Source organism: Etheostoma spectabile, chromosome 1 (genome assembly GCF_008692095.1).
Source record: "Etheostoma spectabile isolate EspeVRDwgs_2016 chromosome 1, UIUC_Espe_1.0, whole genome shotgun sequence".
In the NCBI taxonomy this organism is placed as follows: Eukaryota; Metazoa; Chordata; class Actinopteri; order Perciformes; family Percidae; genus Etheostoma; species Etheostoma spectabile.
The window spans coordinates 17,252,811-17,269,454 of record NC_045733.1 but is presented as its reverse complement, the minus strand read 5'-3'; the positions used below and the strand labels follow the sequence as shown (position 1 = coordinate 17,269,454).

At 42.1% G+C, this 16,644-nt stretch overlaps 2 protein-coding genes across 2 annotated transcripts in view; one reads left to right on the top strand and one right to left on the bottom strand.

Annotated features, from left to right (window-relative positions):
- afg2b (AFG2 AAA ATPase homolog B) overlaps positions 1–821 on the bottom strand; it is a 4,559-nt gene extending 3,738 nt beyond the window's left edge. Inside the window, exons 1-2 of the mRNA XM_032542184.1 lie at positions 702–821; positions 1–556 (exon numbers count right to left, since the gene is read on the bottom strand). The exon at positions 1–556 is cut by the window's left edge and continues 60 nt beyond it. Of these exons, the coding sequence (XP_032398075.1) occupies positions 1–531 (531 nt within the window). The 5' untranslated portion in view covers positions 532–556; positions 702–821. The remainder of the gene's footprint in view (positions 557–701) is intronic.
- A 2,588-nt stretch (positions 822–3,409) lies between these two features.
- Positions 3,410–16,582, top strand: nnt2 (nicotinamide nucleotide transhydrogenase 2; the record flags this gene model as incomplete). The annotated part of the gene is given in 21 exon segments (XM_032536354.1): positions 3,410–3,565; positions 4,345–4,574; positions 4,680–4,879; positions 4,967–5,054; positions 5,176–5,264; positions 5,369–5,556; positions 6,192–6,325; positions 6,455–6,646; positions 7,179–7,329; positions 8,438–8,599; positions 8,712–8,822; positions 8,945–9,090; positions 9,717–9,912; positions 10,725–10,958; positions 11,538–11,698; positions 12,106–12,285; positions 12,382–12,541; positions 14,048–14,129; positions 15,532–15,650; positions 16,002–16,117; positions 16,208–16,582. Coding segments are annotated over 21 exon segments (3,216 nt in total). The 3' UTR covers positions 16,355–16,582.
- Between the last annotated feature and the right edge of the window lie 62 nt (positions 16,583–16,644).

Below are 16,644 nucleotides of genomic sequence, written 5' to 3'. Positions count from 1 at the left end.
GACTGTCTGGATGCCAGCTATCTCCACACCAGTTTTTGAGGTGATGAATCCAGCACTGGCAGAATCCAAATTGATGCTTTCAATAATAACATATTTAATCTCCGAATCAAAATCCCCCAGGTTTATCACATTCTTCTTGTGGACATACACACCTCTAAGCATGTCCTTCACTAGCTCATGAACAAGTCGAGGAGGTGTGTGTTTTTTAAAATCAACACTCTGGACCACCACAGTTATCTTTACAGCTTTCAGTTTGGGACAGGGCAAAGGGGTCAGCTGGCCAGGGTCCAAGTTGAGATGTGTGGGTGGGTGAGAGATCAGGCTGGGAGAGGAACATTTCAGGTCCATTTGAAGGAAACCCTCTGCCAGGTCAGGCCGGGGCCAGGCGGTGCACAGGCAGCTCCCCCCGGGAACAGACACCAACAGAGGGGAGCCCAGACTCAGACCAAGCGCAGACATCAAGCCTGGACCCAGCCTGCATCTCTGAGAGCCCCGGTCTGATGGATCCACTGACAGCAGCCTCAGAGACATTATTGTCCATCAGCTAACAGCGACAGACAAATAAAGGCAGCAAATAGCGGTACAGAGGAGTTAAGCTAACGTTACCTACTGTAGCTGCAGCTAGGCTTACGTGTAAGCTACTAGAGTTACTACTTACAATTCTTCTTCTTTTTAACACAAACTGTGAGACACTTACATACCAGACAATGGGTGAAACTAGTGAATGGTGGTCAAAACGTGGGTTTGTCTGGCCGAGAACTTGTTTACAAGATCCATGCGGCGTTAAAGAAAGATGGCCAACCAAAACGTTTTCCTGTGCTAGATCAGTCTCTCACTCCCCAATGTGAGCCGAGTAAAGATGTTAGTTGCGCATGCTCAGACTTAAACGGTTTACGACATAACTGTCATACTGAAAGTTGTGAAATCCATAAAATTAACTTTTCTCATTGCAAACAATAACAGGAGATGGGAATCTTTTCATAAACTTTTTAGTTATCTATGACTGTTTGATTGCTAACATTAGCTCAAAACGCCATTCCAGTGACAGCCTTTGTTGTGTTTGATTGTTAGCTTATAGCAAAGCTAGCAGTCATTTCAAAAGCGTTTTAGCTAGCTAAGCTCGTCTGTTTTATCTATGATTGATTGCTTGCTAACGTTAGCTCAAAACGCCATTCAACTGACAGCCTGTGTTGTGTTTGATTGCTAATTTGTAGCCAGCACTGAACAAACTTCGTTAAGTAGCTAGGTCAATTTTTACTGTTGACATTACAGAAGTCTCTCGTTAGCATCTTGTGTGCTACTTGTCGCAAAGTGACGCATGCGCAACTCACAGATTCACTTGTCGCATAGTGACGCATGCGCGACTCAAATCTGCACTCATCTCATATTGGGCAGTGACACCTGTTAAATGTATTATGAATTTACACCGAAATAAATCATATCTGGTATTATCTTAAAAGTCATAGTCTATAATCTGATCCGTAACACAGTTATTATACTTTTTACAGTTGTAATGGGTTTTTAAAATATGTAATGATGTACAACTTAATTCTGCAAGCCCAGAATGTGGAAATATTTCTACTGAAATACATACAATTCACTACATTATACTGTACAGCCTAATAACCAACAACATGAGTATGGTACATTTATAAATAATTAAATAATCCACAATTTTTAATTAATAGCCTACAGTAGTTAAACATTTTACATAAGGCGAGAATTTGGACAACTTGAATTTTTTTGTAGCTTTAATAAAGGTTTTATTTTGTCTGTTTGGTTTTATAACTTCCTCTACTACTTAAATAAATAGAAATAATTACTAAATAATAAAATTAATTATTAATCAAATAATAAATACATGCATGCCAAAAGGTAAATAATTCCCGCTATAATAATAATAATAATAATAATAATAATAATAATAATACATATTATTGTTATTATTATTATTGTTATTATTATAGTGGTAATAATAATAATGCGTATGGTGATGACTAAAAATACTATTATTATTATTATTATTATTATTAATAGGCCTATATATTTAAATACTCTAAAATATATTACAATAGTTTGGAACACGACAATGAAATAGTCATGGTCGTCCAACAATTAAGTTCCATTTTCACCTTTCTTGTCTCTGGTGCTCTCTGGCGTCACCCTGCGTCCAGAAAATGAAATGCGTTATTTCTAACGAAAATAAACAAACATGTTTAGTAGATAACCCCAATTATGTGTGTGTTTGTGTGTGCACGTGTGTGTAACTTTAACACATATATTTTTTGTTTTCGAGCTGCTTAGGAAGAGAGAGGGACTGTCGCGAGACCGCGCGTGTGTACCTTTTTGAAAACAAATTTACCAGGGACTATTTGTGAGAAACATGTTAATCCAGCCGTTAATTCGCAGGGCGTCTGGCTGCGAGTTTATCTGCTTCAGGGGTGGCTCATGAGTGAAGCCACATGACTTTCTATTTATACATAATAGTGTGGCAGCGATTTGTACACCGCGGAAGGTCGTTGGCGGTCTGCTCCTGTAAGCAGACGAGGAGAGGGCAGGACGTCTCACAGGTGACCTGCTGCTGCTGAGAGGAAGTCCAATCACAAACCTGCTCTTTCTGGGAATCGGAAAGGCAAGTCTGACAATAATAACGCAATCAGCACACCCTGCAATGTGTTCATGAATTGAGACTGAAGACATTGATTGATTATGTGATTCAGTGATAAATGAAGCGAATAGATTTGTCTTAACAAGTTCGGTTCAGATGTAAAAATATGCACAGATTTTACTTGGATTAATAAGTCATCAGCGAAACGTTAAAACACAAACGACGCTCCTTCCTACCATAGCAGCCTGAGGTAGGAGCTACAACTTACATCCATCGAGGAGAAAAGAGTTGAAATCAAAACACCAAGCAGAGTTCTACAAGTTGCCACACTTGTATTTGTTGTTTTTTTGGTGATGAAATTATGTTTAAGAGACCAGTATTTAACACCTTACAGCGATGTGTGTCTGAGTCCTGAGCTGTCCCCCCTAGCCAAACAACATTTGATCGGATTTCTCTGCCCTGCTCACATAGACTGTATCAAGCAGCTCCCAGCAACCAGGCCAGACTTGGCACAGCCTCCCCCCCCTGTGCCGTCATAATTCCAGATCTCGCGAACAAGCCCGGTGTGTGTAATCAACCCTGGGCCCTGTGTGTGTGTGTGTGTGTCTCGTGTCCAGCAGAGCTGAAATGTCACTTTGCTGTCTGTAGGCCTTGCAGCACAGGCACCCTGAGTGTGTGACTAGGGGGACTCAGGACCTATCTGTAAAAGGGGGGATTATAATGTGCTTTGTTATCGGACAGCAGGTGCAGAAGTAGTGATTACTTACCACCTACCTCTGCTTGTTCTTGTTCATATTCAAGAGCCAGAGAGAGGACACTGAGTGGCCATGTCGACCCTCCTGCGCTGCATCTCCAGCTCTTCTGTTGTTTTGTTCCAGCGAGGGGTCCACCAGAGGATACCTGGAAAAAGGCATTTCAGGACTTTCCCGGTGTTATGGGACCAAAAGGCCTCTAGAGGTAGGACATGTACAGCTCTATTAAAGTCTCTCTGCTTAACCTTACAATGTCTTTCATAGAGCCGTTGCCTACATGCTTTCTTTTGGTTTGGATTTCCTCTGCTTCTGAGTTGAGGATTGAGAGTTTATTCAAGGACACTTTCCCCACTGGCCAGAAGAATGGAAAACTCCACAGATCAGCTGTTCGCAGCAGGTTGCTAGAGATATTCCCAAAATAGGGAAAGCTGTAGTGAAGCAGGCTGTGGCTATGCACCCTGTAGGAGCTGCTGCTAACATGTGAGAACATATGAGAGGTCAGTTAAAGGTGACATGTGAAAGTGTAACAGCAGTCTGGCAGATTATGTTCTGACATTTGTTTATGGAGTCTGTTCGCGGGGCACATGTCAGCAAGTGTTTGGGAGAGTTCTGCGAGTTACTGAGTGCTTTTTTGAGTTTGAATTTTGAGATTTTTCTGTGTGGGAGTGTAGGCCTCTCTGCTTGTGCTGGCTCCGAGCCAATCACCTGCTAATAATGGAGGCGAGGTCACCATGCCAAGTATGGAGAGAAATGTGTAACCTGACACAGTTTCCAGCAACACAATCTCGGCTGTACACGCAAACTGCCCTGTGTAGTCGCACAAAAACATAAAGAAACAAAAGCTCTCCTATATTTTATTATAAAGTGATGTTGCTTTTTGTATTTCTAATGGTTATTTTAGTTTTTAGGAAAGAGCTGTTGATGCATTTCATAGATTTTTTTTTTTTTTTTAATGTTCAACTATCAGCTGGTTTGTGTGCTCAGGTGTGCTCTACAAGGACCTGGTGGTTGGGGTTCCTAAGGAGACACTACAGAATGAGCGCCGTGTGGCGCTGTCTCCTGCGGGGGTGGAGGCACTGGTCAAACAGGGCTTTAACGTGCAGGTGGAGAGTGGCGCTGGAGAGGAATCCAAGTTCTCTGATCAGCAATACAAAGAGGCTGGAGCCACCATCACGGATGTCAAAGGAGCCCTTGGCTCAGACTTGGTCCTTAAGGTACACATCTGCTATTTAGTTCTAATAAGACAGTTCTGTGTGTAGTTTGTTCGAGTCTAGATCATACTGAATTTCTACTCCTCTAACATCCCTTGTCTGCTGTAGGTTCGAGCCCCCACTTTGACCGAGGCAGACCTCCTGAAGCCTAACTCCACCTTGGTGAGCTTCATCTATCCAGCCCAGAACCCGGAGCTGATGGAGAAGCTGTCAGAGAGGCGGAGCAATGTGCTGGCCATGGACCAGGTGCCCAGAGTCACCATCGCACAGGGCTACGATGCACTCAGCTCCATGGCTAACATTGCTGGGTAAAGAAAAATGTACATTTATGTGCAGATACATATGTTTGCAGCTGTTAGGATTGTCAAGTTGTAAGTTGAATGTTTGTTTTTTAGGTACAAGGCTGTGGTTTTGGCTTCTAACCACTTTGGCAGGTTCTTTACTGGTCAGATCACAGCTGCAGGAAAAGTACCCCCAGCTAAGGTAACTGTATACATATTCTACAAGTCAGCATGATTGTCTTCCCACAGTCTTTCCTTTCTTTTTCTTTTCAATCAACCTCAAAGGTCCCCACTTTGTACAATTATGCTTCTGTTGCACTAAGGTCCTGGTTATTGGAGGTGGAGTGGCTGGCTTGGCAGCAGCAGGTGCAGCCAAGTCGATGGGAGCCATAGTCAGAGGGTTTGACACGAGGTATAAAATGGAACATTATGTCTCACACTGCAGACTGAGTGATGGTGGTTGTGATGGTCATGATCATGACATTGACAATAACCTGACTGTTTCTTGGCTATCAGGCCAGCAGCCCTGGAGCAGTTCAAATCATTTGGGGCAGAGCCTTTAGAGGTAGACATCAAGGAGTCTGGCGATGGAGTCGGAGGTTATGCCAAAGAGATGTCTAAGGAGTTTATTGAAGCTGAGATGGCCCTTTTCGCCAAGCAGTGTAAAGAGGTGGACATTCTCATCAGCACTGCCCTGATTCCAGGTCAGTCGCACTGGTACCTTCTGCCTCTCGCCTTTGATCTTTTGTTGTTTAATGCCGCATTAATCAATAGTTGTTAGTAACACTGAACCAGTGGAATGGACCCACTGAGAACGTCTACTGAGCTCTACAAGGCTTTTGTGTTAGCAGCCTGGAAATATACTTTTATAGTAGAGAACGAGCTGTTCACATCAGTCCTTGTTGACAGCTGTTTCCAGCTAACAAACACCTGTAGGCAACCTGCCCGATACTGCCAAAGTTTCAGATTGGCTGGTGGGGAACATACAAACTTGATTTATCAGGAAAAGATCCAGACATTTTTCTTAGACGTTGGTGGAGATTAAAACAAAGCTGAAAGAAGGCTAAAAAAATATTTGAACTAACAATGTCAGGTGGCCAGATACACAACTTCAAATAGATGCAAATGCTGTGTGTCTGTTGATTGTGAAAATAGGCAATTAACTGCTAAAACATTTGCAATTGCAACTCGACAAGCTTGTTTAGATGTTTTTCAGCCCCCTTGTGGCCAAAAATAGAAATGTGGAGCCACTATCTACTGCCTTCTTGTTTCTTAGGTTGCATGATATAATGAACATTAGATGCATCACATCTGTCCTGTGTTTCCTGTTCCCATGCAGGGAAGCGGGCTCCCATTCTGATCAAGAAGGAGTTTGTGGAGTCGATGAAGGACGGCTCTGTGGTGGTGGATCTGGCTGCAGAGGCAGGGGGCAACATCGAGACCACCAGGCCTGGGGAGCTGCATGTTCACAAGGTGAGGTTTCCGCGTATCCAGCAGACTTTGATAAAGAACAAAAGAAATCTGAAAAGAACCCTGGTTTTATGTTTTGTTCACCCCTGTGTAAAATTAACCAATGATGTACTATCTTTTTTTATTTACCAGGGAGTAACACACATTGGCTACACAGACCTGCCCAGTCGCATGGCCACCCAGGCCAGCACTCTGTATTCCAACAACGTACTGAAGCTGCTGAAGGCCATAAGCCCAGACAAGGAATACTTCCACTATGAGCCCAAAGATGAATTTGACTATGGAACAATTGACCATGTCATCCGTGGGACTCTTGTAATGAAGGTGGGTTTCTTTTTCTTGTAACTGTCCACTGGCAGTTTCCGTCTTTGCTGGCATCCCTCCCTCCCTCTTGGCACATCAGGTCCTGTCATGCTAAGATACCGTGCCAAATAAATCCTAAAAACAAATCCCAGCTGGGAATAGCTCATGTTGGATCCCAGTAAGAATGTTATGAACATTTCAAAATATACTTTTCCAGGAATTTTGGCTGCGACACATTGTTTATGGCAGAGAAAGCATGCAACCTCAATAAGACATATCAGGTTACCCCTTGTTAAACTAAGCGTTATTCAGGCCCCTTAAAAAGAGAATTTATCTTTTAAAAACCACTAGTAACTGGTTCGTGATTGCTGTTTGTTCAGTGTAATCTCCTATGTGGTCCATGAGTTTGTGTTTTCAGTGCTTCCACCATGGAGCCGAGATCTCCCACAATGCAAGACTCAAAGTCTTGATGTCTGTTTCTCACGCAAAAATCTGTGGATGTCCTCTGTGTTCTCACACTAGTCCTCTTGTGTGTTTTTTCTTATGTGTCCAGGAGGGCAAGAACATTTTCCCGTCCCCTCTTCCAAAAACAGTCCCCCCAGCCCCAGTGAAACAGAAAACAGTGGCAGATTTGGAAGCTGAGAAAAAGGCGGTGATCTCTCCCTTCAAACGCACCCTGACCTCTGCCAGCGCCTACACTGCAGGTCGGATACGAATACACAGATGCATACAGAAAAAAAACTACTAGACATTTGTCTCAATTTCGCATGAATGAAGTTATTTTACAAGGAATTGGAAAGAGGTTGTTTTTTCCAATTCTGGAAAAAAAACCTTTTCTAAAATTAACTGGATAGCAGTATACTGACTTATTTAGCTGTGTTTGGCCTAAATTGCTCAGAAATTGCCTGTTAAAAATGTGTTACATTTTGGTTGCACAATATGAAGCAGTTAAAAACAGAGCTCAAACAATTGGGTGATAGAAAAAGTTAATCACCAATTATCTTGACCATTGGTCAATTGTTTAAGGACATTTTCAAGCATTTTGATGATTTAAGCCTCTCAAATGTGAGAAAGATTTGCTGCTTTTCCTTGTCTTACATCTTAGTAAACAGCATCTTTAGGTTGGACAAAAAAAGCATTTTGAAGACATCCCCATGGGCATGAACATATCACCTCGGGGGAATTATTTTGTCTGTTTTCCGATGTTTTATTGACCAAAAAAATGAATTGATTTAATGAAAAAAGAAATCGGCACATTAATTGATAATAAAAAGAACTGTTTGTTAGTTAGTTAGTTAGTTAGTTAGTTCCAAACAATATCTGGACATATTTGGACATTTGTTGCCTTTTTTCCACTTCAATGGAACTTTTGAAAGTAGACACTCTAATAATGAAGCACCGTGGAGAATACAGTTGTAGTAAAGTAGACTACAAGTTCAGGAGAAACTATGAATCATCACACATGCATAATCTGTTATGTAAATAAAAGTGTTTGTGTTTTTGCCTGTTCAGTTATTCCATTGCTTTAATGGTTAAAAAACAAAACAAACAAAATAGGGCACCCAGATAACTTAGGTTTACTCCTCGACGCAGTAGTTCCGGGTTCAACTCCGCCCTGCGGCCCTTTGCAGCGTGTCATTCCCTCTCTCTCCCTCTCTCCTTTCATGTTTTCATCTGTCATGTCAAATAAAGGCCTACAATGGCCAAAAACTAGTCTTTAAAAAAATTAAACAGGAAATCATAACTGCATATTTTTTTCCACTACATCAATATGGGAAGAACTTTCCACAAGCAACACTGCTCTCTCTGTAGGTGTGTCCACCTGTCTGGCTCTGGGAATCATCTCCCCCAACGCAGCCTTCACTCAGATGGTCACCACCTTTGGCTTGGCTGGGATTGTGGGATACCACACTGTGTGGGGCGTGACCCCCGCTCTGCACTCACCCCTCATGTCTGTCACCAACGCCATCTCAGGTAAGAAGTCAATATAAGATGGTGGTGGTCAAGGTGTTTTTTTTTGTTTTGTTGTTGTTGCGATTTTTATCTTTTTTTCCTCCCCGCATGTTCCGTCTGTCCTCTCCGACAGGTCTGACAGCAGTTGGAGGTCTGGTGCTGATGGGTGGTGGTCTCACACCCTCTACCCTTCCTGAGGGTCTCGCTCTTGCTGCTGCCTTTGTTTCCTCCATCAACATCGCTGGTTTGATGTCCAACACCCAAACACAATAATTAACAAGAGAGAACAAGATGTTCCCCGCCCGATCAAATGACAAATGGGGTTTCTACTAGAAATGTGTTTTCTTTCTTTTTCTGTGAATGTAGGTGGTTTCCTGATCACCCAGAGGATGTTGGACATGTTCAAGCGTCCCACTGACCCTCCTGAGTACAACTACTTGTACTTGCTCCCTGGGGTTACCTTTGTTGGGGGATATGGAGCGTCAGTGGCTGCTGGGTACAACATTGAGCAGGTCACAGGATAAATATATCTTTATTCCACTCACATTTGTTCTCATCAAAATATACACTAGTAGCTTGTTTTTATTTAGCCAGTATTAAATAGCTTGTCCGTGAATGTGGTATGTGCTACCCAAGATGGCTGTGGTGGTGTTTTGAAGTGTTGTTGTTTTTTTTGTATGATAATTGAATTGATTAGTATTAGGGTGGCAATGTTCTTAAAACTGTAAAATGTCAGAATACTTGAAAATGTCTGTCACAGGCGACTGGGTAGCTCATCTGTTAGAGCAGGCGCCCATATATTGAGGTTTATTCCTCAACGCAGCGGCAGCAAGTTCGACTCCCCCCCCCCCCCCCCCCCCCCCCCCCCCCCCCCCCCCCCCCGCGGCCCTTTACTGCAGGTCATTTCCCCTCTCTCTCCCCATGCTTTCAGCTGTCCTAGAAAATAATCTTAAAAAACAAAAAAAATGTGCGTCACAATTCCCCAGAGTCCAGAGCAATGCCTTTTAACCTGTTTTGTGAAACCAATAGCCCATAACCTAAAGATATTTGATCCACTTACATTAACAGTATTTTAATTAAGCTTTAATTTATTCATTCATTCATTCTAGTCTGACTAGTGTTTTGCTTTTTTACCCAGATGATGTACTTGGGCTCAGGTTTGTGTTGTGTCGGGGCGCTGGCAGGCCTCTCTGCCCAGGGAACCAGCCGCTTGGGAAACACGCTGGGCATGATGGGAGTGGCAGGGGGCATCGCTGCCACGCTCGGTGCCCTCAAACCCTCACCGGAGCTGCTGTCTCAGATGTCTCTGGCCATGGCCACTGGGGGAACCCTGGGTAGGTAGCTTCCTGCTTTTTAGAAGATCTACAATTGAGATACATGTGATGATCGACTCTGGCACTGATTATCATCACTGCCTGATTCAGTTTCAGAACAGGTCTTGTTGTTGTTTACTATCTAAAGCCCATAGAAGGTATTCTGTTCTGTATCATGGCAAGGAGACTCGCAACCAACCAGGGAGGGGTTTTAGTCTCCATTTAAAAAGAAACAAAAATAATAAAGCTTGGGCATGTCTCCTTTTGAAGTCCAACAGTTTGTTTAGAAAACTACAAGACCATCATGAATGAGTTACATGTTATTAACTTTGTATGCAACTCCTCCGGTCTTTGAAGAGTGTGAATATTTTGCTAATGCATAACAGAACATCAATCATCCTGTCTGGATACAAAGATGAGTGGATTTCGTCCTTATGTGTGATGGTTGTACATGTTAATAGTAATCTAAGAGAGCAGGATGATAAATTACATTTTAATCAACATACACACACACACACACGCAGGCAGCAGAACATGAGGGTTTGTGCAATGATAAATTAGGGACCCAATGTTTTTGAGGAAACGCACTTAAATACTTAACTTAGGACTCATTAGATTGTCTTTGAAGACCAGGCCCTGTTTGTTAAGATTAAAGTTACTGTAAGCCTTTTAACCATTTTTTTTTTTTTTTAAACTTAATATTTTCATTCTTATGTATTCAAACACAGCCAATGTGCATGAGAAGTGTGGCGCCTGGTGCTTGACTTAGCCTAGACAAACTAGTAACTCCCAGAGTTTTACCCAAAGCTGTTTGTCTGATGTTCATATCTCAGGTCTGACCCTTGCCAAGCGTATTGAAATCTCAGACTTGCCGCAGCTTGTGGCCGCCTTCCACAGCCTTGTGGGGCTGGCAGCTGTTTTCACCTGCGTTGCCGAGTTCATGATTGAGTACCCCCACCTGGACACTCACCCAGCCGCCAGTGTACTCAAGACTGTGGCGTATCTGGGCACCTACATCGGAGGCGTCACCTTCAGTGGCTCACTGGTGGCCTACGGCAAGCTTCAAGGTAATGGATTTAACTTGAATATTTGTAACATGAACAGTATATAAGTACATGCACATATTTTGAGTGTGACATGTTTTAAATTCTGTAGAATGTTTCCTTTACAAGTCTGATCATTGTTCTCCATTTGACACAGACACACTAATATCTATATAAACACACTGAGCTTTGCGTCTTCTGGTGCTGATTGTCTCTTTCATCTAGTTTAAGCCAAAGATCTTCTGGTAAATCCAGGCCTGGACTTGGGGGGGGCGGGGGGATTGTTCGCATGTGTCAGCAGTTACTAATTTACATTGCAGTGTGACTGATCAAGAGGAACACATGAGAAGCTTTCTGGTAATTTGTAATGGGTACTCGTTGCATGGCTTTGGTTGGTGAAGGACGGCTGTCTGATTTGTGGATGGGACAGACTCTTAGACGGCTGATTAGAGGCCTCAGAGTTCAAAGACACATGCCACTGCTTAAGAGAAAAGTGTGTTTACGTGTTTTATCTTGTAAAAGTATTCCCCTTCAGCCTTACAAAATGAGTGACAATCATTTCTGGCTTCTCTGAATATTTGTTGGAAATGTTTCTGGTTGTAGGCATCCTGAACTCCGCCCCCCTGCATTTGCCAGGACGACACATGTTGAACGCCGGTCTGATGGCAGCGTCAATGGGAGGCATGGTTCCCTTTATGCTCAGTTCCAGCTATGATACTGGCATGGGCTGTCTAATAGGAGTGTCTGGGCTTTCCACTATTATGGTGAGTTCCGTCCATTCACTAAGCTGAGAAAAAAGTGAAGCAAAAAACATATTAATAATGACTGGATGATGTCGAAAATGTGTAACTTTTTGTCGGTAAAAATGTATTTCATCAATTTCATATTAAAAATGGATTTGGATTGTGCTAGAATGCCAGTCACTCTTTTTAATATCAAACATGGATTACATGTTTACTCAGAGCGAAAGCTGGTACCTTGTCACGTTAGTGACTTGTACTCTGTGTAATATGTGATGTAATATTGGTTAAACACTTTAGAAACTTCATTATAAGCAACGATACTCATTTTAAACTACCTGTCGTTGCTGCAGATTAGGCAGAAGATGGGGTTTAGTTAGATTAAGTGGCTCATGTGTTTCCTTTTAATTTCTTCTTCAACCTCCCCACAGGGTGTAACCCTGACAGCAGCCATCGGGGGCGCTGACATGCCTGTGGTCATCACCGTGTTGAACAGCTACTCTGGATGGGCGCTCTGTGCTGAAGGCTTCTTACTAGATAACAATCTGATGACGATCGTCGGAGCACTGATTGGCTCCTCCGGTGCCATCCTCTCCTACATCATGTGTGTGGTGAGTAGACACATGCATTAATATCCAGCCACATTGGTGATCTTGTACAGTGTACTCAGCACAATGACCTGAGCCTGTGTCCTCTTCTCTTCCAAGGCTATGAACCGCTCCCTGCCCAATGTGATCCTGGGTGGGTACGGCACCACCTCCACAGCCGGCGGTAAACCCATGGAGATTGTTGGCACTCACACTGAGGTCAATCTGGACCAGACCATTGACATAATCAAAGAAGCCAACAGCATCATCATCACACCAGGTACACACTACATGGAACACAAGACTGTCGTGATTCCCCTGTGTATTTTTAACTTAATGGCCAAAATTAACATATTAACTCACCTGCCGTAGGTCTGGAGCCACACAATGCATTTGTACTCCTCGAGTCCAACAGACGTCTTAATCAAGAGAATGTTTGAAACAGCGTTATTTTTGAAAAGCTCCTGATCAAAAAGACTGCACAGTCGTGAACATGTGTATGGCTTGAGAATAGGCAAGTTAGGCTCGTTTGGATTTTGATTAAAACCAAACCATTAAAATGTCATACTTTTTGTCCTTTTAGTCAGCTAAAGTCATTTTACACCATGCATACATATAGTACAGTAGCAAAAGCTTTTCCCCAGTAGAAAGTGGAGACACTGCTGAAAAAGACCATAGCCTTTGGGAAAAATAGGTGTGGAATGAGGTTTGGGTTGGCATCGGAGACTAAGAGCACAACTTTAATATCAAACTCTTTCATCCCTGGACAGTGTGGAGCCTCGACTGCACTCCAGCTGCAGCTTTTCAGACTGTCTGGATCAATCGTGTCTGTGATCTTCCTCTCGTCTGATTTAACTTCACCTTACAAAAAAGGCAGAGCCTGAGCGCATTTCCAAAATGGGGATTCGCAGCAGCTCTGGAAAATCAGCAAAGAGTAAAGGATGATGGATTTAATTTTTGAGTGTGAGATGGTCACCACATCCTGATTTAATTAAAAAGAAAAAGCTAGATTCGTCCGACAACTGAGTAGTTGCCGAGTGGCCCGAACAAGAGGAACCACTCTGAATAACTTGGATAGCTGTTGTTTTCAAGTGGATCCAAACCAACCCGAGGACAGCTGTGTGGTCCCACATGCTGGTTAGATTAGAGAAACAGTGAAAAGTCATAAGAGCAATTGAGTCCAGACCCAAGATTTCTCCATGTGCTGTCAACGACAAAGCACGGCAGTCAGGAAACAGAAGGCTTAGTTGTCTGGGGAATTAGAAGATCCGGGTTAATGGCGACTAGCTTTAAAAAATAAAAAAAAACTCAATTAGGGGTAATGCTGAACTCTACAAGACACCTGACCACCAGAGTTAAATAGGGGTTAGGCAGATACAGAGAAAGTTCTTTGCACGCAGGGGACCCAAATGCAAACCACACATGTGAAAGGTTTCTGCAGAAAAATGTCCCTCAGACCAACGATTTAATACAGAGAGGAGACTTGTGGTTGATGAGGACAAAAGAAAGAATGAAGGGTAGAGGAATCACTGGTGTTATTGTTGTCAAAACCCCTGCTAGATTGCTGTGCTTTCATTTAAAACTGAACAAAAACTGTCAAATTGATTTTAATTTATTCCAACATGGCCATCGACAAAACACAAAACCAGAATAGGAACTGCTATTTGATAATAAACTCCAACCATTATAGATTGCATTTCTAGATGCTAGTAAAGATGATTCAAGATTAAAATGCACTTTTTTTTAGGCCATTGCATGTTTATTCTCTGTATGTTTTTGTTCATAGGTTGGGGTCTGTGTGCAGCAAAAGCCCAGTACCCAATTGCAGACATGGTGAAGATGCTGAAGGAACAAGGCAAGACTGTCAGGTGAATGTTAATCTCGGTCTGCCAGACCCTCCTCCAAAGTGCCCTGGGGGAGGGTCTGGCTACGCCATATAGCATTCGGGGATGGGGGGGGTTTATTGGCATTTCTTTAAACCAATCACAATCGTCTTGGGTGGTGCTAAGCACCGGTGAAAAGCCACTGTGCCGCTGTAAAATAGGCTCGGAAGGAACTTGTTTTTGGTGGAACATTTAAAAGTTGTTTTAGTCATGACATAAAACTCAGATTGGACAGATAGTCTAGCTAGCTGTCTGGATTTACCCTGCAGAGATCTGAGGACCAGTTAACCATAGTCCTCAGAAATCCACCAGAGTTTAAAATGCTAACACAAAGGAAGCCCAAGGCAATAGATATCCCGTCTAAATGAGTGAAATCCGGCGGATTTTCCGGCGGCAACTGAGCTATCCAGGAAGTGGAACGTCAAGGATATAGACTGGTGAATATATGCCATCATGCTGTTCATCTCCTTTTTATAAAAATAAAAATAAAAATGATTATTGCTGATTATATCCTCAATGGGTTTGCCCTGAGAATGTTTTTTTTTTTTTAAATATTATTTTAAATGAGGTACTCTAACCAAAAAAGTCCTTGCCAAAACCTGACATGTGAGAAATATTTGCAACATCTGCCATTAGCAAAGTGGAAAAGTGAAAAGTTTTGTATTTATTTTTTAAAGTGTACTACATAGAAAGAGAGTACCTTTTTAGTACTGTACATTCCTCAGATTTGACTTGAGGATTCTAATTTTAATGCCACTTTATACTTTTACTCTACTACATTTCCGAGGGAAGTTGACTTTTTACTCCATTTATTTGACAAGTTACTATAGTTTACTTTTCATATTTAGACTTTACATAATAAACATGTCAACATGTTACAGATCAAACTACCCAGCAATATATAAAGTTGTTAGTAGCTTCATCTCCACCAGCTACAATATAAAAATGCTTCTTGCATGATATGTCAGTATTAATCATTAAATAATAATATATATCACTGAAGAGTCATTCTGCTGCGTAGAACTTTTACTTTTGATAATTTAAGTACATATTGCTGAGAATACTTTGACTTAAGTATGATTTTAAATGCAGGCTTTTTACTTCTAGCAAGTAAACTATTATGACCATAGAAATAAAATGTTATTTTTCTAGGATTATGATAAGTATGTTGCTACTTTTAGTAAAAGTACAAGCAGTACTTTAAGTAAAAGATCTCAGTACTACACTACTGCATGTTCCGCCACTGCCTTTTTTGCTTTGATGTGTTTTACATTAAATTGTGCTTTTTTTAAGAACAGGGCATCATTGACCAGGGAGCTGCGAGTTTGTAATGTAAATCAATAAGTGTGGATGAACAGTAATAATTTGCGTCCATCCCCTCCAACAGGTTTGGTATCCACCCAGTGGCCGGTCGTATGCCCGGCCAGCTGAACGTCCTTTTGGCTGAGGCTGGTGTTCCCTACGATGTGGTCCTGGAGATGGATGAGATCAACGAGGACTTCCCAGGTAAAAAAAAAATAAAAAATCTAGACAGAGAGAGAGCTGATAACATGGTTGCCACTTTGGCAGGAAGGTGTCGGATAATAATACAAGATCAATTATGTGTAATAATCTCATCCGCACTAAGAGCAGCCTTGTGTTGCCTTGATATTTAGACGTGTAATGTTATCAGGCAACGGTCTTGTTTTCTTAGCAACCAGGCATGCAGTCTTGGTCAGACACATGGTTCTGTTTATGACAGAGGGAGATAAGTGTGGTGTTGGGGAACCCATTGACATTAGTTAGGGCAATTGCAGAGCACTTCGCCAGCGGTTTGTCTGTCTTGTGTATAAATGTGTAAACGTCTGTGGCCCACAGAGACAGACTTGACACTGGTGATCGGAGCCAACGACACGGTGAATTCTGCAGCACAAGAAGATCCTAACTCTATAATTGCTGGCATGCCTGTTCTGGAAGTGTGGAAGTCCAAACAGGTAAGTCTTTTCATTACCTTTGATTGCCGCTCATCACATCACTCTATTTAGATGTGATACAAAAGGTGACCACATGCAACTTTACTCCAGGTGGTAGTGATGAAGCGCACCCTGGGCGTGGGCTACGCTGCAGTCGATAACCCCATTTTCTACAAACCCAACACATCAATGTTGCTGGGAGATGCCAAGAAGACGTGTGATGGCCTGCAAGCAAAGATCAGAGAGGCCTTCTACTAGTGACTTCTTATTAGCTTATCAACAGTAGTTTTAGTACAGAGGCACACTGACCGGTACTGCATTTCAGGATATATATATTGCTGGACAGAAGATTTATGCAGTCTGAAACAAATGTTCACTTACAAAGATGCCCAAGATTCATGAGATGATTTTTTTTTTTTTGAAGATAAGGGACATGAATAGCTCAAACAGAAATGTGTACTGATTTGTAAATAAAAATATTGAAACGTATCTGAAGTCTTTTTTTTTTTCTTGGACATTACGTTTTAAGATTTAAATAGGAAAATCAT